Here is an 18,132-nt window from a genome sequence, read left to right as displayed (position 1 = left end):
TGCTCTCCAGTTGCACGTATGTGCCTCCTCGACCACCGAGGCTGGAAGAACAAAGGTAGGAGAGCAACACGGAGGGAAATTCCAAACATGGGGTTAAAATAACACACACGCAAGACCTGCCCGGCAGGGGGGGGGGCTGGAGGAGGAAGGTTCCCCCACGGGCCAGCAAATACATCAAATGGGTGACAATGACATTGGTATTTGACCTTGACATTTTTCCCTCCCCTGCCGGTGATACGGTCTGAACAACTGTTGACCGTGTAAAGGTCTCATGCATAACTGATCACGAGTACAGTTGAAAGAACGTACGTGTTCGTATATTCCTGTATATTTAATATCGCCTATGACACCATGTAACACAATGTTACATTGTTTTAAGCGTGGACAGAAAATGTGCCGCTGCTTTTGCTGGGAAATGTCATTACAGCCAAGGCGGCGCGCTTGCATCATGCCCGGCCGTGAGAAGCTCACACTGGTGGCGTTGTGTTTAACCTGGCAGCTCAGATAAGCCCAAACTCATGTGACAATCCTCTCCAAGGCCAGCCTGCGGATCCTCCACACATGACATGACAGGCCCGGTGGTACAGGGCCCGACGGCCCGGAGGAAGTGTGGCGTGACCAGGGTATCGGGCAGCGCCACAGTAAACAGGCCCTGCTGCCATGGGGACCGGGTGACTGGCGGCTCCTTGTCACTTTGGAGCATGTGGACAGGCAGGAGTTGCATGCACGTCCAATGCCATTAACCAACCAGAGGCTTTGTTTGAGGGTCGGATTGTAAATATACGTCAGTGTTTAGTAGTTTGTCTGTGAGTGTGAGTGTGTGTGTGTGTGTGTCTGTGAGAGAGTGTGTGTGTGTGTGTGTGTGTGTGTGTGTGTGTGTGTGTGTACGAGTGAGAGAGCATTTCAGCGTATTTGTGCATTAATTCAATTCAACTCAACAGTATCCATACAGGCCCAAAGATCATTCCCTCACAGCAATTTTGCAGAGCTATCCAAAGCTGCAAAAATCAGGTAATGAATGAGCACAAGGGCACAAGAGAAAATCTCAACAGAGCCCAGTTCAGACAGCGGTGAAGGCACGTGGGTAGGGCCGTGTGCCCAGAGCGGTTCATTAGATTGACTATGATGAGTGTTTTCATTAAAGCAGAACACCAAAACACTTCCTCCACATGGACCAGGGTCAGCTTATGACATGTAACAACATAGGTGTGTAGTAGTCATAGAAAACACTCGGTCAGCATCTTCCCTCGTCGAGAGAGAACCCGGTTGAGAACGCCGGTCCGTTAACACGGCTGATTTCCCGCGCGCTGCATTATTTAAAAGCCCTCACGATTAGAGCGGACGGTTAATTGCTTTTTATCAGATGTGCTAATGAGTCCGATTGCTGCTGCTGGCCCTCTTAATTACGGTGCGGCTCGGGGACACGGAGGGGCATTAAAACGCCATCAATCCAGAGCAGGGGGGCCTCAAAACTGCCTGGACGACCTCCGCTCGTCGCCAACCGCGGAGCGCCCCGGCAAGCATCCGAGGACCTCCTCCTGAACGGGCACATGCAGATGCCAGGGCCTCTGAGGCACAGCAGTGGTGCGATGTCCGCTGAAGACGAATGGCCACTGTACAGTACAAAACCCAGAGCCGGGGGTGAAGACATTTAGGCGTGCGCAGATTTAGCAACGATACAACAGTGCCACCATGTGGTTATTTTTGGAAAGTGCTTAGGTCGGCTTCAGTACAAAAACTCAGCTGAGTCAACTGTAGAAGCATTGAGTTTTAATTAAAAGAGTAAAAAGTAAAAAAAAAAAATAATAAAACAGAATGAAAGCAGAACAAAAAAGGCAAAAAGGTAGAAAATAGCTGTACATTTTTTCATGGCTGGAGTCCAAGATGGTGGCTGGAGACCGACTGCACTACACTGCCCAGGGTCCTCAGGTAAGCTTACTCCCCCTGCCGTTCTCATTAACGAAGACCAGCTGTGCCGAGCGTGTGAAAAAGCTACAGTAAGCTGAATCGGGCATGTTTTTAACAGGTAAGACGTTGTGTAGGGTGTAGATCGGCTAGAGACATATGGTGGGCCTAATTAAATAGACTCTAATTATTATTTATATATATATATTTTTTAAAAGTCATGACTTGACACTAGGTTCAGGGCTATGTACAGTATAAAATAAAATTCCTATTGTGACAGTCGACCTTATTGAAGTTTAGTTCAGTTTAGAAGAAAAAAAATGTACAGCAATGTCTTGACTTGACACAACCCTTATGTAGCAGCCCTTGAGTTTATAGCAGGACATGGGGCTCATTTTAGACTGTTAGTACCTTTAGAGCTTCAAAAGTGACAGAAAAATCTGTACACGCACACACACACACACATACACACACACACACACACACACACATATACACACACACCCTGGGGAAGTGTCTGTCCAGGGTGGGTCACAGACTGTTGGGTAGCTTCAGCAGTGACCCCTCACACTCTCCCTCATGCTACAGGTTGGCCTTCCACTGCCAGTGGTACAACTTGAACTGGAGGTTCACCTGGAAGAGCAGAGAGAAAAGACAGCAGTCAGAACAGAGCACGGAAACAGTGGCTATCCCATAATACACATCACACATAACATACAACATATATAACATAACATATAATGTGACACCCACCATACACCCCCTCCCTTCTAGTTCCCCTCCCCCCAACACAGTGCAAGCAAAAGTGGACAGTGCAGACAACATAAACACAAAAGAATAGAGGGGATGGATATGGGACCATCCCATATTAGCACTTATTAGCGCTTAGCTTACTACCCCTTCCCCACTACAGTGTCAGTTAAGCATTGAGATGAGAACAGTGTGTTGGAACACCCGTTGGAGTTTCAAGTGTCAAGAGATGACCAACTCTGATATCACTCAGCTCTCCTTCATGTAGAGTGTGAGAAAAAGGAGACGATTCTATCAGAAGGAAGGAACTTGTGGTTATTTGTGCCTCTTTTTTTTGCAGTAGCTTGTTCTCCACCAGCCTTGGTGCATTCAGCTGGGTGTGCTTAGAGGAGGTCGGCTCTTCTAATGTTGCATCTGTCGGTTCGCCCAGATATGCATCAGTGGCTCTGCAAATTTGTTGGTTACAGTGAACTCGTGGCTTGTGTTACCGCCTGGCTCTGACGGCAGATGAAAGATGTTGACACGGGTTCGGTGGTGGTGGCGGCGGCTGTGTGCTCAGAAACGCTGGTATTTGTCTATCTCCGCTCATCAGCTCCTGACTCTCCCACCCTGATTCCCTGTAACCTAATTAGGGGACGTTGAGCGTGCGTGCGGCCAGGCACCGTCCGAAACGGACGGCGGAACGGGCAGCTTCGTCCCCTCCAGCGTGAGCTGGCCCCGCGGTATCTGACAGGATGTTGGCACGGCGGCGGAGGAAGATGGAGCCCCACAAAGAGCCTCATTGTCCCCGGAGCGGACACGTGGAGGAAGCGCCCCGGCTGTCCTGACTCACGACGTCCTGATGCATGAGATGGAGAGTATGCACCTCACACACACACACACACACACACACAGGGCTCTCTGTTTGCCACTGTCACACACATATGCACACACACACACACATATGCGCACACACATACACGCACACACACACACACACGCACGCACGCACGCATGCACACACGCACACACACACACACACACACACACACACACATACATACACACACACAGATACATACTCACACGCACACAAAAACGCACACATACACACAAACACACACACACACACACACACACACACACACACACACAATGTGGGGTGTGTTTCCTTCGGATGCTCTCCAATACAATGGGCCCATAGGAAAAGGAGGTAGCACTGCTGCCTAGATGTAAATTCCAGACAGGCCGGGCAACACTGACAATACCAAACGGTATCCATGACAACACCATGTTCATCACTTTTAAACAGTCACATGGATGTGAGATATCTGAGTGAGCCAGCTGGAGCTTCTCCAGCTTTCCACAACACCACACCACAACAAAACTGACAACAACACACAACAGACTACACACAGAGTAATATCCAAAACAAGCACAGGGAACCTACAGTATGTCTACATACAACATTTCTGTTGTAACAATTACTGACGGTTACACAAGGTGACTCATACCGATTTTGCCCATTGTTGACACACTAAAAATTAAGGCTCAGACCCAAGCCTCAATACCTAAACTTCGTGTAGCATATTTTAAACACAGTCTAGCCATAACTTAAACATATTTTCGGCTTTGCACGTTGTCTGCAACACACTTATTGCGAAACACGACGCACTATTTCTTACATTATACACTGTTCAAAAACGAAATCTCTTGTAATCATTGGGAAAACATTTCTTTTCACTAAAAATAGACTTCAGGTTAGCCATTCTGTACCTGTTCAATTATGTGCTTTTACATTGAGTACCTGTGCACAGTTTTGTACTTGTCCCGTCACTCCCCATTTCTAAAACCAATCAAAGAGTTATTTTCAGTATGCCAGTGAAAGATATATGACCACCAACCACATGCCTGCACGCCTCTTCATTGAGGTGAGGGGTGGATTCAGTACACAAGGCAGTATTGTGGGGTCTTGTGACCAGATCTGAACAGAAGGCAGGATCCATACGCCCTCCACCCACCCCTTGCCAGACATATATATAGTTATATACATTCAATAAATAGCAATTTCTCCAGTAATTGTTCTTTTTTTGCTGTCACATTTTTGGGTTGTACATTCACTTACAGTATTGCATTGGTAACTGTGATTCTAGCTTGCTTTATTTCTGTAAGAATGTTTATATACTGTATATATATATATATATATATATATATAACTTTTGTTGCAAAACATGTCAGCTGATTACTGCAGAAATTCTACTTTTGAGTTTCACAGTGTGAGAAAATGACAATAGAATAGAGACAATTGAAATGCAGTGTTTCATATAAAGCACATCAGTGTGTTGCTGTCCTGACCTGAAAGAGTCATTCAAATGGTGCATGTGTGTATGGTTTTGTTGCAAGAATGACATTTTCTTTTTTTTTTTTTAAACAAGGATTGTTATGTTTTGCAGTGTTTCATTTTGGCATAGACATGAGTTGCTAACCCCCCAAGTGCTATGTCTTATTTGTCATAATGTGCCAAGTTCTGCAAAAGGTGTGAAAGCAAAACCTGCAATACAGGCAAGATCTACTGCATACCACATCAATAAATCAAACCCATGTTGTCAGTGACCATTGCAAGTCACTTTGCTCTTGTGGTTGAAATACAAAACGAGAGACAGAGAAGCAGAACGCAGAGACACAAGGACCAGCAGCATGAGATCACAAGCGAGATCACACCACAGCGACCACTTCTGCTGACTGGACGAAAGCGATCGCATATCCAAACGAGCCGAAAATCCTCTCCGGAGACCGAACGGTGGCTCAGAGATGCTGAGTGGACTAAACCGAAACGTAAACAGTGAAGTGGTCACCTGTGGTCAGTAGCTGCGCTGCCTTCCTGTCCTCGTTGATGTAGAGGGCCGTCATGAGGAAGAAGAGCCCGCCCAGCACGCCCACGAACGGGCAGATCAGGAAACTGTACTCCAGACTGCGGAACCTCCAGGTCAGAGAGTCCGGGTCGTATTTACTCAGAGCGTCCGAGATCTGCACGGGGCGAGACAGGACTGCGTTACCAACGCGTCACTGAAAGAGTTTGGAGTACTTTGGCTGTCTTTGAAAGACTATTTTTTTACCGCACATAACCCACAATAGTTTTAGTTTGTGTATATATAGTGTAGTGTTATTTGTATAAAGTCACACTTTAAAAAAAAAAGTGCTCAAGAAGCAACTGTCTGTCACGTTGCCCATGTTCCACACTTTACACTATTTCCAAAGGGTCTTTCGTTTTTCATTAATAACAGGCAGACAAGACAAGAAGTGAACACCAACCGTAATATTTGGACTTACCGCCCCCAGCAGATATGGGCTCCCAGCGTCACCAAAAAGATGGCACACCATGATCTGCAAGGCCTCTGCAGTAGCCCTCCGGGTTGGCACGACAACATACTGAAACACAACGCAGTTAAAGTGAAGTCATGCAGGAAAAGGTTTCACTTGAACGCTGTTTTGCTAGATTTAGTTTGATAGCCAGTAAAACCAGTTACCAGCAGGATGTCAGCAAGAATGGCCCAGTTCAGTGAGAGAAGAGTTTCTCCAATCCCAATGAATACCTAAAACAGATATAGATGACTTTATTTATCCCCAACGGCAAATTATGGGGTTAGAGCAGCGACGAGGTGGCGAGACCAAACCACATGAGAATTGTACAACGGCAACATCAGAATGACTTGTGTGTAATCAAGATCAGTCAGCGATTTCTGTAGAAGAGAAAAGATCGGGGGTTGGTGCTTACATATGTGGCAGGGATGCTTGTCGACGCCAGTATGATGGCGATAAAGAAACAGGGAGCAGAAGCCAGCATGCCCACCGCGCAGATCAGCGGGTCAGCATTGGGCACTCTGTCTCGGAGCCGACCAGATATCCAGGTGCCCAGGGACACACCCACAATTCCTGTCACCACAGTGATCGCCCCAAATATATAGCTTTAGGAAAAATATGGGGGGAATGCATTACAACAAAGTGATACAACACAATAACCTGAAAACCCTTTTAGAGTTATAGATACAGTAGATAGTAGATAGATACATAGATAGATAGATATATAGATAGATAGATAGATAGATAGAGTCTTTAATGTCTTCAGGGGATAATCATTTCTATACATTATTCCATATTCAACAGCCAAGAATATGGGCATAACACTACATATAACACATACAATTTAAGACGTAATACATGGTAGCACATACTGTATAGCCTGTGACATCTAACATGTAACATATATCGCATCGGATTGAGTGTCACCTGTCAGAGGTGTCACAAGGTTCCTTTTCGCAGGGCGGTCTGATGCCCATGGTCACCTGGGCTCGGGACAGAAACGTGGGCGTCCAGAAGGCCAGCGCCCCCGTGACAAACGCCATGGCGGTGACGCCCAGCGAGGACCACACAAAGCTCCGACTGAGCATCCACGGGAGAGAATAAAAAGCAGAAGGAAATCAGTCAGTCCTTCTACTTACATTTTCACTATTACGAAAAGTGTAACTCTTTTTTTGATCACAGCGACCACACTCACTTCCTCAAGAGGTACTTGATGTCCTCCAGATAGGACGTCCGCTCGATTTGCACCCCACCCTGCAGGTCGGAGGCTCCCCTGGGTGGGTTAGGGGTCAGAATGAGCAACAGCACCAGTCCAAGCGCCCCAAGGATGGGATTAAGCTGCAAACAGAGGCCCAGAGACGAGAGGGTTAAGAGAGGCTGGTTTAAGTGGCACAGATATATGGTAGGACTTTCACTTTCTGAAGCTGGATTTTTCCACCTCTGCTAGCTTGAAATGGAGATGGAGGCTGTTTGCGTGTAAACAGGAAATGTTGCATGTGAATCTGTGATCGGAAGAGGAACCTTACACTTTCCACTCAGTCTAAACAGACATGATGAGGGTAAGCTAAAAGCATTTCAGAGAGGGAAGAACATCTAAACAAGTCAGAAACTGCCTAGCGTAAACATTTACGTCACGCGTCCACAGTAGACATGTAATTATAATGCTGTCTTACCCGAAGCGCCCAACGCCAATCTCCTGTGGCGCTGGCAATTGTGGATCCAACAATGTACCCAAGACCACTAACAACCAAAACAAAGAATTAAGGAGAAAGTTGATACACTTAAATATAGGATCCTATCTTCACCCTTCATAGTTAGCATTTGCTGCTACACTGTAGGTAGCATCATTCACAGACTACTTCATCACCTCTACAGAGACTACACTGCAAACAAAATGAGGTAATGCCAACCAAAGCCTTATAGACCAACTCAAAACCAACACAGATACTTTGAAATGAAAATGAATCGAACTTTGGGGTAATGCTCAACAAAATGTCCACTTAAAATCTTGCTTCTTCTTTGTCCCCACATTAGCTCAATGTTGTTTTCTGTACCACCGGATATGCCTTAGGAACATGCTTGTTTGTTTATGTAACCTTGTTTGAAAGGGTCTACAATTAACTCCCAATATTTAACTATGATACATTTATAGACTTTATCATTACTATTTCATTAAAGCTTTGAGTGGCTGCAAAGCCCCCAGACCTTCCCACAGGGATGAAGATGTAGAAGAAGGAGATCATCAGGGTCCTCTTGGAGTCGCTGAACAGGTCCCCGATGATGGTGGGGGCGACGGTGGAGTAACTGGCCTCTCCGGTCCCCACAAACGCCCTCATCAGCACCAGCACCCAGAAATGCTGCCCGGATAAACACACACACACGCACGCACACACACACACACACACACACACACACACACACACACACACACACACACACACACACACACACACACACACACACACACACACACACACACACACACACACACACACACACACACACACACACACACACAGCTATTCCACTTGCTAGCAATTACACAATGCCATGGGAATGTGTGTTACTTGTTTGAAATTGTTCAACCGTTTTTAAACAGAAGTTTGCAAATAACTCATATTTGAGTAATTGTGGCTTTATGTGTGCTATCTGTCAATAAAAGCAGACTTGCCAAAATCTATCTAAACTAATTCATGTCAGTGTCACTGCATATCATGTGCATCATGTGCAATGTGTCTTCATGCAAGATAAAAGTTTGTGGCGGGTAGATAAATAAAATGAGATAATTGCATTATGCATTTGGCTTTTTCACCCTGACGCCACTCAAGATTCTCTAGTACCGACTCGGTGATGAAAGAGCTGCCAAGTGTGGTCACAATCCACACAGCGAGACCAGCAACCATGATGAACTTCCTGTTGTAGCGATCCCCGAGGTAGCCAAAGACTGGAGCCAGTAGCATAAAACTGCAGATAAAAACTGTAAACACATTAATATTTCATAAGAGAACTTTAAAGCACATTCCCAATGGAGCCATATGTGAGCTAAGACGTTTTCTTGATGCCCAGTGTGTGTATGCAATCTATATTATTCATTATTCATGACAGCATTACAGTACATGATCTCTGATCATTAATGGTCACTGGATGTGCTAGGCTGGCTCATTCTGGATTATGTCCAGCATACATTTCCGTTCACACACTAAATAAAGTCAAATGTGTGAGCTGTACTACTCCTGTACTACTCCTGTCATTAATCTGTAGAGCCCACATCTGATAAAACTTGAACATGATAGGGTCTTTCTCTCTACGCCAAGGAAAACACTGCTCTTACAACTTTTTTATTTTGTATTTCTCCTCCTCTTAGCCACTGGATGGCAGTGTGCTGAGGCTATTTCAGGTTAAGTGGTGGAGAGCTGCTATTTCCTCGTTAGAGCAGCATGATTCACATGCTAACTTCATCTCCTGTACTAGGTGTCTGCTATAAACAAAACCAGTGAAAAACAAACAGCACATCGAAGCGTGATTTGGGTGAATGGCTGGAGGAATGTTGTGGTAACGGATGATCGGCATCTTTAGATGTGGTGGGTTGCATGACTTGAAGTTCCTGTTCTGAGTACAGTAATTGTTGAAGCAACCTACACAGTGTATCATGATTTGTTAAGACAAAATGGTTCATTACCTGTTTGCAGCAGGCCAGATGTGCTGTCGTTGATACTAAAGTATCTCTGAATATTCAGGAGTACACCTTGAAAGACAACAAGAAATCAAATACATGACAAGTGGACTAAGCACATGACACTTGTTGACTTCCACCATCAAATACATACAGTACATGGGAAGACACAAAAGGGCTTAGTGCGCTCAGGAGTCTATAAATCTACTCAGGTGCTCTTCTGCTACGGGTGAGGTTAGAATCCAAAGGAAAAAAGGGTTAGCAGAGGCACTCCGAGATTTTTATAAATATAACATACAGTACATATTTCATGGGAGAGATATATGGTACCCCCTAATTTGTAAAGATGTCAAAATCGAATAAATAAAGTGTTGAGTGTCCCTTCATTACCTGCGATGGTGTACCGATCCATATAGTTCAGCAGATTGACATAGCACAGGACAGCCACTGCTATGTAGGCGCGTCTTGGTGAGATCCCTGTGGTCTCCAGTGAGTGGTCCACTTGGCCATTGGCAATGGTTCCATAGTGGGGGGTCCCTTTTGAGTTGGAGCGGAGGTGGGTTTTCTCGTCACGGGAACTGGTCCCTGCAGGGGGGCCAGTCTCCATGGCAGGCCACTTTGTGCAGCGCTGGTAGCACACAGGAAGAGGAAGTCAGAATGCATCGCTCAGATCTATTATAGTATATGTGGCACATCACACAAAGTGTGCAGCAATGCGGCCAGTGAACCTCTCATTAGCTGCCATAGAAGTGTCCCACAGTGTCATGTTGTCAAATTGTTTTGAGTAACCTGAAAATATAATGGATGGCTTTTCAACTGTTTCTTTAGTTAACGTCTATCTACTATGTGGCACAAAATGGTCATTGAAAGAAAACAATGTTCATAGGGTGTGCTTTCTGTGCGATAGTGTGTGTATGTGTGTGTGTGTGTGTGTGTGTGTACGCGCGCAGAGAGAGAGAGACAGTGTGTTTTTGATTGTCCTCTCAGCTCTGGTATAATGTATACAATTGCCCCACTAACAGGGGACAATTGGCCTTTTGGCTAAAGACTTTCACCAACTCAACTCTTCTGGGACAACTTGTGACCAGCTGTGACATCTTAACCCAGTCTTCTCTATGTACAATATGCCAGTGACTAAGCAGATAACGTCTGAAGAGACATATATGGTTCATATACCTTTATGGTTATGGTTATGGTTATTGTATTCATATCATGTCATCATCTAATTTAAAGACTTCTGTTATCTACTATTCAGCACTGAACTATTTTTACAGAGAAGCTTCAAATGAGTTAATCTCATTTGCAAAGGCACTTCACATAAACTCGAATGGGGCTGTGCAATCCAAATAGCCGATGATTTTTTAATCTTATTGTGTGACGGACTGCACAAAGAGGACAATGACAATCTCACGTGAAACCTATTCATGAGAATAGTCTCCCCCAAAGAACATCAAAGACTCAACTGTTTTGAAAAGAGATATAAATTGCATTATGTAATTACATGATAAGAACAAGAACTAATGTTCTGGTTAATGCTCAATTCGCTAACCATACAAAATCTGCATCGGACAACATGTTTCCAATCATTTGTGTCATTGATAAGTACAATATATATATATATCAAATCAAGTTATTTTTTATATAAAATGCTTCTGGTCTGTCTGTGTGCTGAGAGGCTGCCTTTACAGAACTGAATCTCTATAACAATTGAACTCATTATGGACACCATGGCTCTCCACAACAACGAACAATGTTGAACAATTGCTTCAATTCAGACCTGCTAAAGAGCTAGCTCTGTCCCTGAAATATCCATATCCGTTTGACTACTGTGAATTTTGAGGAGGGGAAAGAGCTACAGACATTCCAGACGTTTTCAGCCCAAAAGAATAAGACATTTCAGAATACAGAAAATCAGGCATGCTCAGACATCTCACACTACAATGAAACAAGAAATCTATACGTACGGATGAATGATGCCAGGAAATCTTGATCTGTTCATTCCATGCTATTCTTTTGTGAGTTTTTTCATTCCTTTTTTCGTCTGTGTTTTTATTTTCTCAGTAGCTTCTGTAGCTTCTTTAGAGTTTAGTAGCAAGGGTTGTGTCACTGATTTGGAAAAGGAAGAGCAAAACCTAGAATTTCGGTGACTTATAACTGCTGTTATCAAGTTAAAACCCTGCCCCCCTCCCCTAGCAAGTCACACGCTTGAACACAGTTCCACACTGTGACGTATTGTTGACCACAAGCCAGCAGCCCTTTCTCCTGTTTTAACACTCACTGCAGAGCACTGAGGTAGCGTGGTGGGACTGTGCAACTAGTGTCCTAGACTCTCGAGAGAAGTTAGGTCTTACTCCATTTGAGTGTGCAATGTAACTGAACAAGAAGTCTGGTAGCCTGTCTACAACAAGTCGGTTCCTCTTCAACTCATGGGAAATGCAAGAGAACATCTCAGAAAATACATGGGTTGTTTTTAAATATATATTTAGATATTGACTTTACTGAATATTGAGGCCCTCATTTGAAAGGTGTAGTTCTTTCTTGGTGAAAGAAAAATGGAGACAGGGTTTCTGTTTGTGCTCCATGGTGACACATGGTCAAGAGTTTGAATTTGCGCTAAAGCCAAATGCTGGTGTGGACCTCAGAAGATATGAAAGCGTGATTGTGATTGAGAGTGCTAGTTTCTGTGTTGATGAAGTGATATTGTGAGCATCAAAAGCTTCTCAGCTTCATTGTTACAGCACTACAGTGGGGTACAGGGACACCACCACCACCACTAATCAGTTGAAATGATGGCATTAACTTGATTTCTCATTACTGCTGTAAATCTGATTCTGATTGGCTATACAGAATTACAAAGGTTTTAGGAGATAATTGTAAAACTACACCCCCAAAACAATGCTAAGCAGATATTGCAAAAGAGGTATGAAGATAGGATGTGGAGGCTTTTTTGAATAGGAAAGATGCAAGTATACAACAAAGCAGGCCAATAATTCAATAACATCAAGAAGATCTAACCATCTTTACAGCTGAGATACTCCAACCCCATCTACTGGACAGCATTGGCAGAAGGGGACTCACTGTCTTCTTAAATACTCCTTGAAGTACATTATAACTTTACATTGGAACATTTCTAACATTATGAATTACTTTGTAAATGAAAAAAAAAAAAACTAGCCTATCTGAGAACGTTTCTACAGCAAGTTTAGGTGGATCTGAAAAAGTTAAACCCCTACATAATGTGCTTTGCATCATGCTTTCTGCATCAATCAATAGCTATCAAGCTATCAAGCTATTTTCTGATTAGCTTCATGATAAATTTAGACATTTCTGGCAAAAATGTTGTTTATGTGTGTTTGCTGATGGTTGTCAACAGCCAATTAAATTACACCCCTTTCCATGCTCCTGAAACAATTTTTTGATTGATGAAGTCCCATCGTCTTGCATTTACAAAGTCAAAGGTTTTCATGAACAAAAAATGAATTTCTTGATCACACACACTTGATGAACACCGCAGAATGCGAGAAGTGTATTGAACGACTAATCAACGACTTATTTTTTAATTGCACAATGAATATCTATATTTAGGATGATAAACTCTGTACTTTTGATCTGAAAACCCTTCCATGATTAAGAAGTTTTTAAGTAGAAATGTGCATAGATTAAGGTCAATTAAGGAGAAAAGCCTACTGAATTTACCCCTTACTTACTTTTCGGTATCCACTTAATTTCCCCTCATATACTGCAGAAAATGAATCACTGGCTATTGACATTGCATCGTCAATGCCAACTGTAATAAAAACTATATTGTATTGTGACATATTCCGCAAATATTTTTGGATAGCTATTCCATATTCCTCTTTATTTCTTTTCTAAATAAAATTGTGAAAACATCAACATGGCGCCCTGGCACAGAGCAGCATTTTGGTTTAACAAACTACTCTGAGATTTAAGCTTGTGAAACATGTGACCCAAATCTTCAGTGGGAGGTCTGCCACCTCACCCTGCATGTCACTGGAGCTCCCAGACCTCAACACTCTATTACTCTGAAGCACACACTCTGCTGAAGATTGCTGTGTGGCATCTGAATATCTGAATAATAAGCTGAATAACATTCAGCTTGACTGATATTGTCTTGTTTTACTGCAGCAACAAGGATCTGATGTGGATACATTCAGTGTGATAGGATAACCTTCGACAAACTGAACTGAGTTATACTAGTGGAATGTGACATACAAAACAGAGTGAATAAAATGGTCAGGTCTTCACAAACAAAAGACGATAAATTGAGGGGTAAAGGAAAATCATAGGCAGCCATGTGTTCCTTTATATGTTGATATGATATTGCTGAAATATGAACACAAAATGTAATACCTTAAGATGCTTGTCAGTTACATTCCACATTTAGATTGATGCACATTCTCATGGTATAAATCTTGTTGCTGGAGCTTATGCAGCATGCACGACCTGAGAAATGGGTGGTCAAACATGAGCTGGGATACTTTGCACTGAACATGTTATTTGTTGCTGCTGGATATAAATGAGGGTTTCTCCAGTTGCATGTCAGTTAAATGGTATCTGCATAGGCAGGTATAATATAACTTGCACTGGACTGAACTGGGCTGACTGCTCCTAATTCCACACCACAGATTTGAGACTTTGCTAGATTTATCTGGATTTTAGACATCTGGATTTAGGCTATCAGACAATCCCTCCTGCTAGCTCACTCCAATTTAATTGTAGGCCTAGAACACCACTATATGAAAATCCAAAAATAAATGTAAACAGCATAAATTGAATACCATTCATGATTGATGAACATGTCACAAGTCACATCATTTAGCCTACTTAGCCTAGGCTACTGTAGGCCAACCTGTCATCAGGCATGCGTCATGTAAGAAGTTTTAAAATAGGCCTACCAGTATCACCGATATGTAGCTGTACTGATTCCCTGATCATCATCTTAGAAATTGTGATTTTATTTGACTAGGAAGTTAAATTGAATCCACCTGTTTGACCGACCAAAGGTTCAGCAATTGCACCTTTGAAACGCTACTAGGTGCTCTCGAGCAGCCCGTTCTCGTGGTGTCGTTGGATTTTAAGCGCATGCTCATAGTCGAACAGAATGTTGAGCAAAACGGACTAGAAAAGACAGACAGGCATTGGCGTTTAAATTAAAGATTACTATTTTCTTCTTAAAGCAAACCTTATTTTTTCATTTGTAGTGTGTAAAACAATGACGGAAACCCAATCGGCGCTGTTACTCAGGAGACAGCTGGCAGGTAATTCTTCTATGGCTGTTGACCAGATAGCAATTCTAGCTAATGTTGGTTAGCTAGCTAGTAAAAGGCTAGCCTACAAACGACTGTTAGCTTGCTAACGATAATAAGTTAGCCAGCTAACTTTGTTTGTATATATTTGTGTGTCTCTTAGCAAAGGGTTAGCATTATAAGTTGTTAGCCAGTTGGATCGGGAGACTCATAGCAGATTGTCCTGGCTAGCTAATCCAAATCGTTGGCCCACTTTCTACATGCCTCTTTGTTTTGCTTGTAAACAATGCAATGCAGGGAAAATCAACAATTTATACATCATTGACGTTAACATAGGTAGCAGCTAGAAACGTTAATTCCGATTGATGCACGCGTGTAAGCTGCATATCTAGTTACATCTAACAACAAATGACTCGCTACGTTGAGTTCATTGAATCGTCAATCTATAACGCTACTTTGTTTGGTGTTTTATGTTCTACCACCGAAGTTTGTCTCTGCTAACTTAGCCGACAGCTGCTCTATGTAACATTTGGTAGGGGTGTCGCTGAAGTGTAACGTTAACGTTAGTTGCGAACACCAAGCCAGAACACTAACGTTAGATGAAGTCATTTTAATGAACGTTACATAAAAATGTTAAATACATGTAACGTTATGGAGATATTCCTGACGGTGGCAGTAGCTAGCTGAAATCAAGTGGTCACCGTTTTCTTTCCTTCATGTGAGAAATGATGATAATCGTCTCACCAAGCTGTTGTGTGACAATTCAAATGTCATGATATTTTGCTAGCTAACGAATTCTCCAAACTAGCTTGTGAAACCTAGCTAACGTCGGCATTCGTTAGCCATAAGCTGTCAAGCAGTGTTGGCTAACATTACTTGAAAACTGGCTATTCCGTTGACCTAAAAACTGTTTTGACCTGTCACCTGCTAGTTTATGAAGTCAGATCATTACTTTGACATTAGGTAATAGTAGCCTAACATTGCTTGTTGATAACGAGTATTTAATTTAGTTTATTTGCTGTGACGTTACTGCGTTGTAGACAGCACCAGAAACACTCAGATGGTTTGTTGGCTAGCTATATCAACGTACTGCAGTAACAATTTGGCTCTGTCTGTACACATTGCCATTTACCAGCCAAATAACGTTAGCCAGGTATGTTGCTTGAGATGCCAGGAGCACTGAGCAATTCACTTTAGTCCGTTTGTTTTGCTTTTGATGTTTGTAAGTTTTAAAGCCCCACCTAAATTCCCCTCGGTGGAAAATGTAGTACTGTAGGTCCTCTATCATGTGGATGCCAATGCAGATATCTTTAGCTCTACGAAATTCAGACATTTTCTATGTTGTAATCTAGAGATGTTGGCAGGTTTTTTTATTCTAGAGTTAGATTAGAATAATATGATCATATGATCTAGCAACCTCGTCAAGCTCTCTGCTCAAAAATAGCATATTTTGGACACAGGCCACACATAGACGACTCGTTAGAACACAATAGAACTGTGTGGTTGCTTATGTAGCAGCTCAAATATGTCTGACGAAAATGATTGTCTGCACTAAACCGACGTTTGGGCATATAGTTTGATATTCAGTTCTCTCTTCAGATCTGTCAGTGTAGATTAGATGCAGTCATGTCATGCTTCAGGAAAATCACTGCTTGAAAGCTGAGCCATAGGCAGTTCTTGGGGGTGCAGGGATTCAGGGGAGCAAACAGAGCCAACCCCCTGTGGATCCTCCAACAACTGGCCTTCAGCTTGGCCCCCCAATTTGAAACGCTGTGGAGCTGGCACTATTTGCCCAATGGACCCAGAAAGGAGATGTAGCACAAACATAGGGCAAATATTAGTTGTTGCATTTAGTGGATTATATTTATAATGACATTGGTCAGGCTTTCCTTTCTTGACTATTCGCTATACATGATTGTCTCAAATCGTTTGTTCTGTTCTAATGATCATTTTAGATATATTGGTGGTCTGTGGATAGAGACTGGTTTTCACATGGATTTTAAATTGTCTTTGTGTTCAAAAGGCTTTTAGCTGTGCTCACAAAACTATTATCTCACGCGTGTACACACACACACACACACACACACACACACACACACACACACACCTGTAGCATTGTCTCCCTTTTCCAACCAGTTGTTATTTTTATTTATTTAAATCTGAGCCCAATTTTTACCATTGTTATGGGACAAAAGAAATATTGAAAGGCGTCAAACATTGTGTTACAGCTGACAACCACAAAATGGTTGTCTTATGAATGTATGACGACAGAGAGAGAGACAGAGAGAGAGAGAGAGAGATATCAGTGTCTGTTTCCCTCAATAACTGTAGAGAAGGTGTAGAAAATGAGACACTGGACAGACAAAGTGGACCATGCCGATCAACTTGCTAAAAATGTATACTACCGGTCAGATGTTTAAGGTTACTTAGAAATGTCCATTCCACTCCATTATAGACATAATATATAAGTAAATATCCTTTTTTTGATTAATATCAGTTGCATTGTTTTTTTTATCAGGGCAGAAGTTTTCAGATTACATTATGTGCTTACATAATTGCACACACACACACACACACACACCTGTAGCATTGTCTCCCTTTTCCAACCAGTTGTTATTTTTATTTATTTAAATCTGAGCCCAATTTTTACCATTGTTATGGGACAAAAGAAATATTGAAAGGCGTCCAACATTGTGTTACAGCTGACAACCACAAAATGGTTGTCTTATGAATGTATGACGACAGAGGGAGAGACAGAGAGAGAGAGAGAGAGATCAGTGTCTGTTTCCCTCAATAACTGTAGAGAAGGTGTAGAAAATGAGACACTGGACAGACAAAGTGGACCATGCCGATCAACTTGCTAAAAATGTATACTACCGGTCAGATGTTTAAGGTTGCTTAGAAATGTCCATTCCACTCCATTAGACATAATATATAAGTAAATATCCTTTTTTTGATTAATATCAGTTGCATTGTTTTTTTTTTATCAGGGCAGAAGTTTTAAGATTACATTATGTGCTTACATAATTGCAAAAGGGGTCTCCAATGTTTTCTCAGTTAGCCTTTTGAAACGTTCAGATCAGTAAACAGAATTTGCCTTGGAATATTGGATGAAAGATTGCTGATAATGAGCAATGTAGACATTGCATTAAAGATCAGATATTTCTTTCTACCATTTTGCAATTATATTAGCACAAA

At 42.5% G+C, this 18,132-nt stretch overlaps 2 protein-coding genes across 2 annotated transcripts in view; one reads left to right on the top strand and one right to left on the bottom strand.

Moving 5' to 3' along the window:
* Window positions 1-1,755: 1,755 nt before the first annotated feature.
* On the bottom strand, window positions 1,756-11,879 carry LOC134080049 (protein spinster homolog 3-like). The gene is made up of 13 exons (XM_062536268.1): window positions 11,632-11,879; window positions 10,058-10,295; window positions 9,674-9,739; window positions 8,835-8,971; window positions 8,200-8,351; window positions 7,668-7,734; window positions 7,190-7,332; window positions 6,922-7,074; window positions 6,410-6,599; window positions 6,162-6,227; window positions 5,965-6,063; window positions 5,490-5,661; window positions 1,756-2,538 (listed from the first exon to the last, which is right to left on the bottom strand). The coding sequence occupies exons 2-13, from the start codon at window positions 10,272-10,274 to the stop codon at window positions 2,483-2,485; spliced, it is 1,518 nt and encodes a 505-aa protein (XP_062392252.1). The 5' UTR covers window positions 10,275-10,295; window positions 11,632-11,879; the 3' UTR covers window positions 1,756-2,482.
* Window positions 11,880-14,771: 2,892 nt separating this feature from the next.
* ube2g1a (ubiquitin-conjugating enzyme E2G 1a (UBC7 homolog, yeast)) overlaps window positions 14,772-18,132 on the top strand; it is a 44,008-nt gene continuing 40,647 nt past the window's right edge. The window contains exon 1 of the mRNA XM_062536270.1: window positions 14,772-14,946. Coding sequence (XP_062392254.1) covers window positions 14,901-14,946 — 46 coding nt within the window. The 5' untranslated portion in view covers window positions 14,772-14,900. The remainder of the gene's footprint in view (window positions 14,947-18,132) is intronic.

The sequence above is a fragment of the Sardina pilchardus genome, chromosome 5 (assembly GCF_963854185.1).
Source record: "Sardina pilchardus chromosome 5, fSarPil1.1, whole genome shotgun sequence".
Lineage (NCBI taxonomy): Eukaryota > Metazoa > Chordata > Actinopteri > Clupeiformes > Clupeidae > Sardina > Sardina pilchardus.
The sequence above is the reverse complement of the archived record's forward strand: the minus strand, read 5'-3'. Positions and strand labels throughout refer to the sequence as shown.

What these genes read in the sequence shown, in the direction of transcription:
- LOC134080049 (XM_062536268.1), bottom strand. Translation starts at nt 10,274, where the DNA reads ATGGAGACTGGCCCCCCTGCAGGGACCAGTTCCCGTGACGAGAAAACC. An exon ending in ATCAAGTACCTCTTGAGGAA is followed by an intron (nt 7,075 to 7,189) that starts GTGAGTGTGGTC and finishes GTGGATGCTCAG; the next exon opens with TCGGAGCTTTGTGTGGTCCT. An exon ending in AGCGCAGCTACTGACCACAG is followed by an intron (nt 2,539 to 5,489) that starts GTGACCACTTCA and finishes CTGCTCTTCCAG; the next exon opens with GTGAACCTCCAGTTCAAGTT.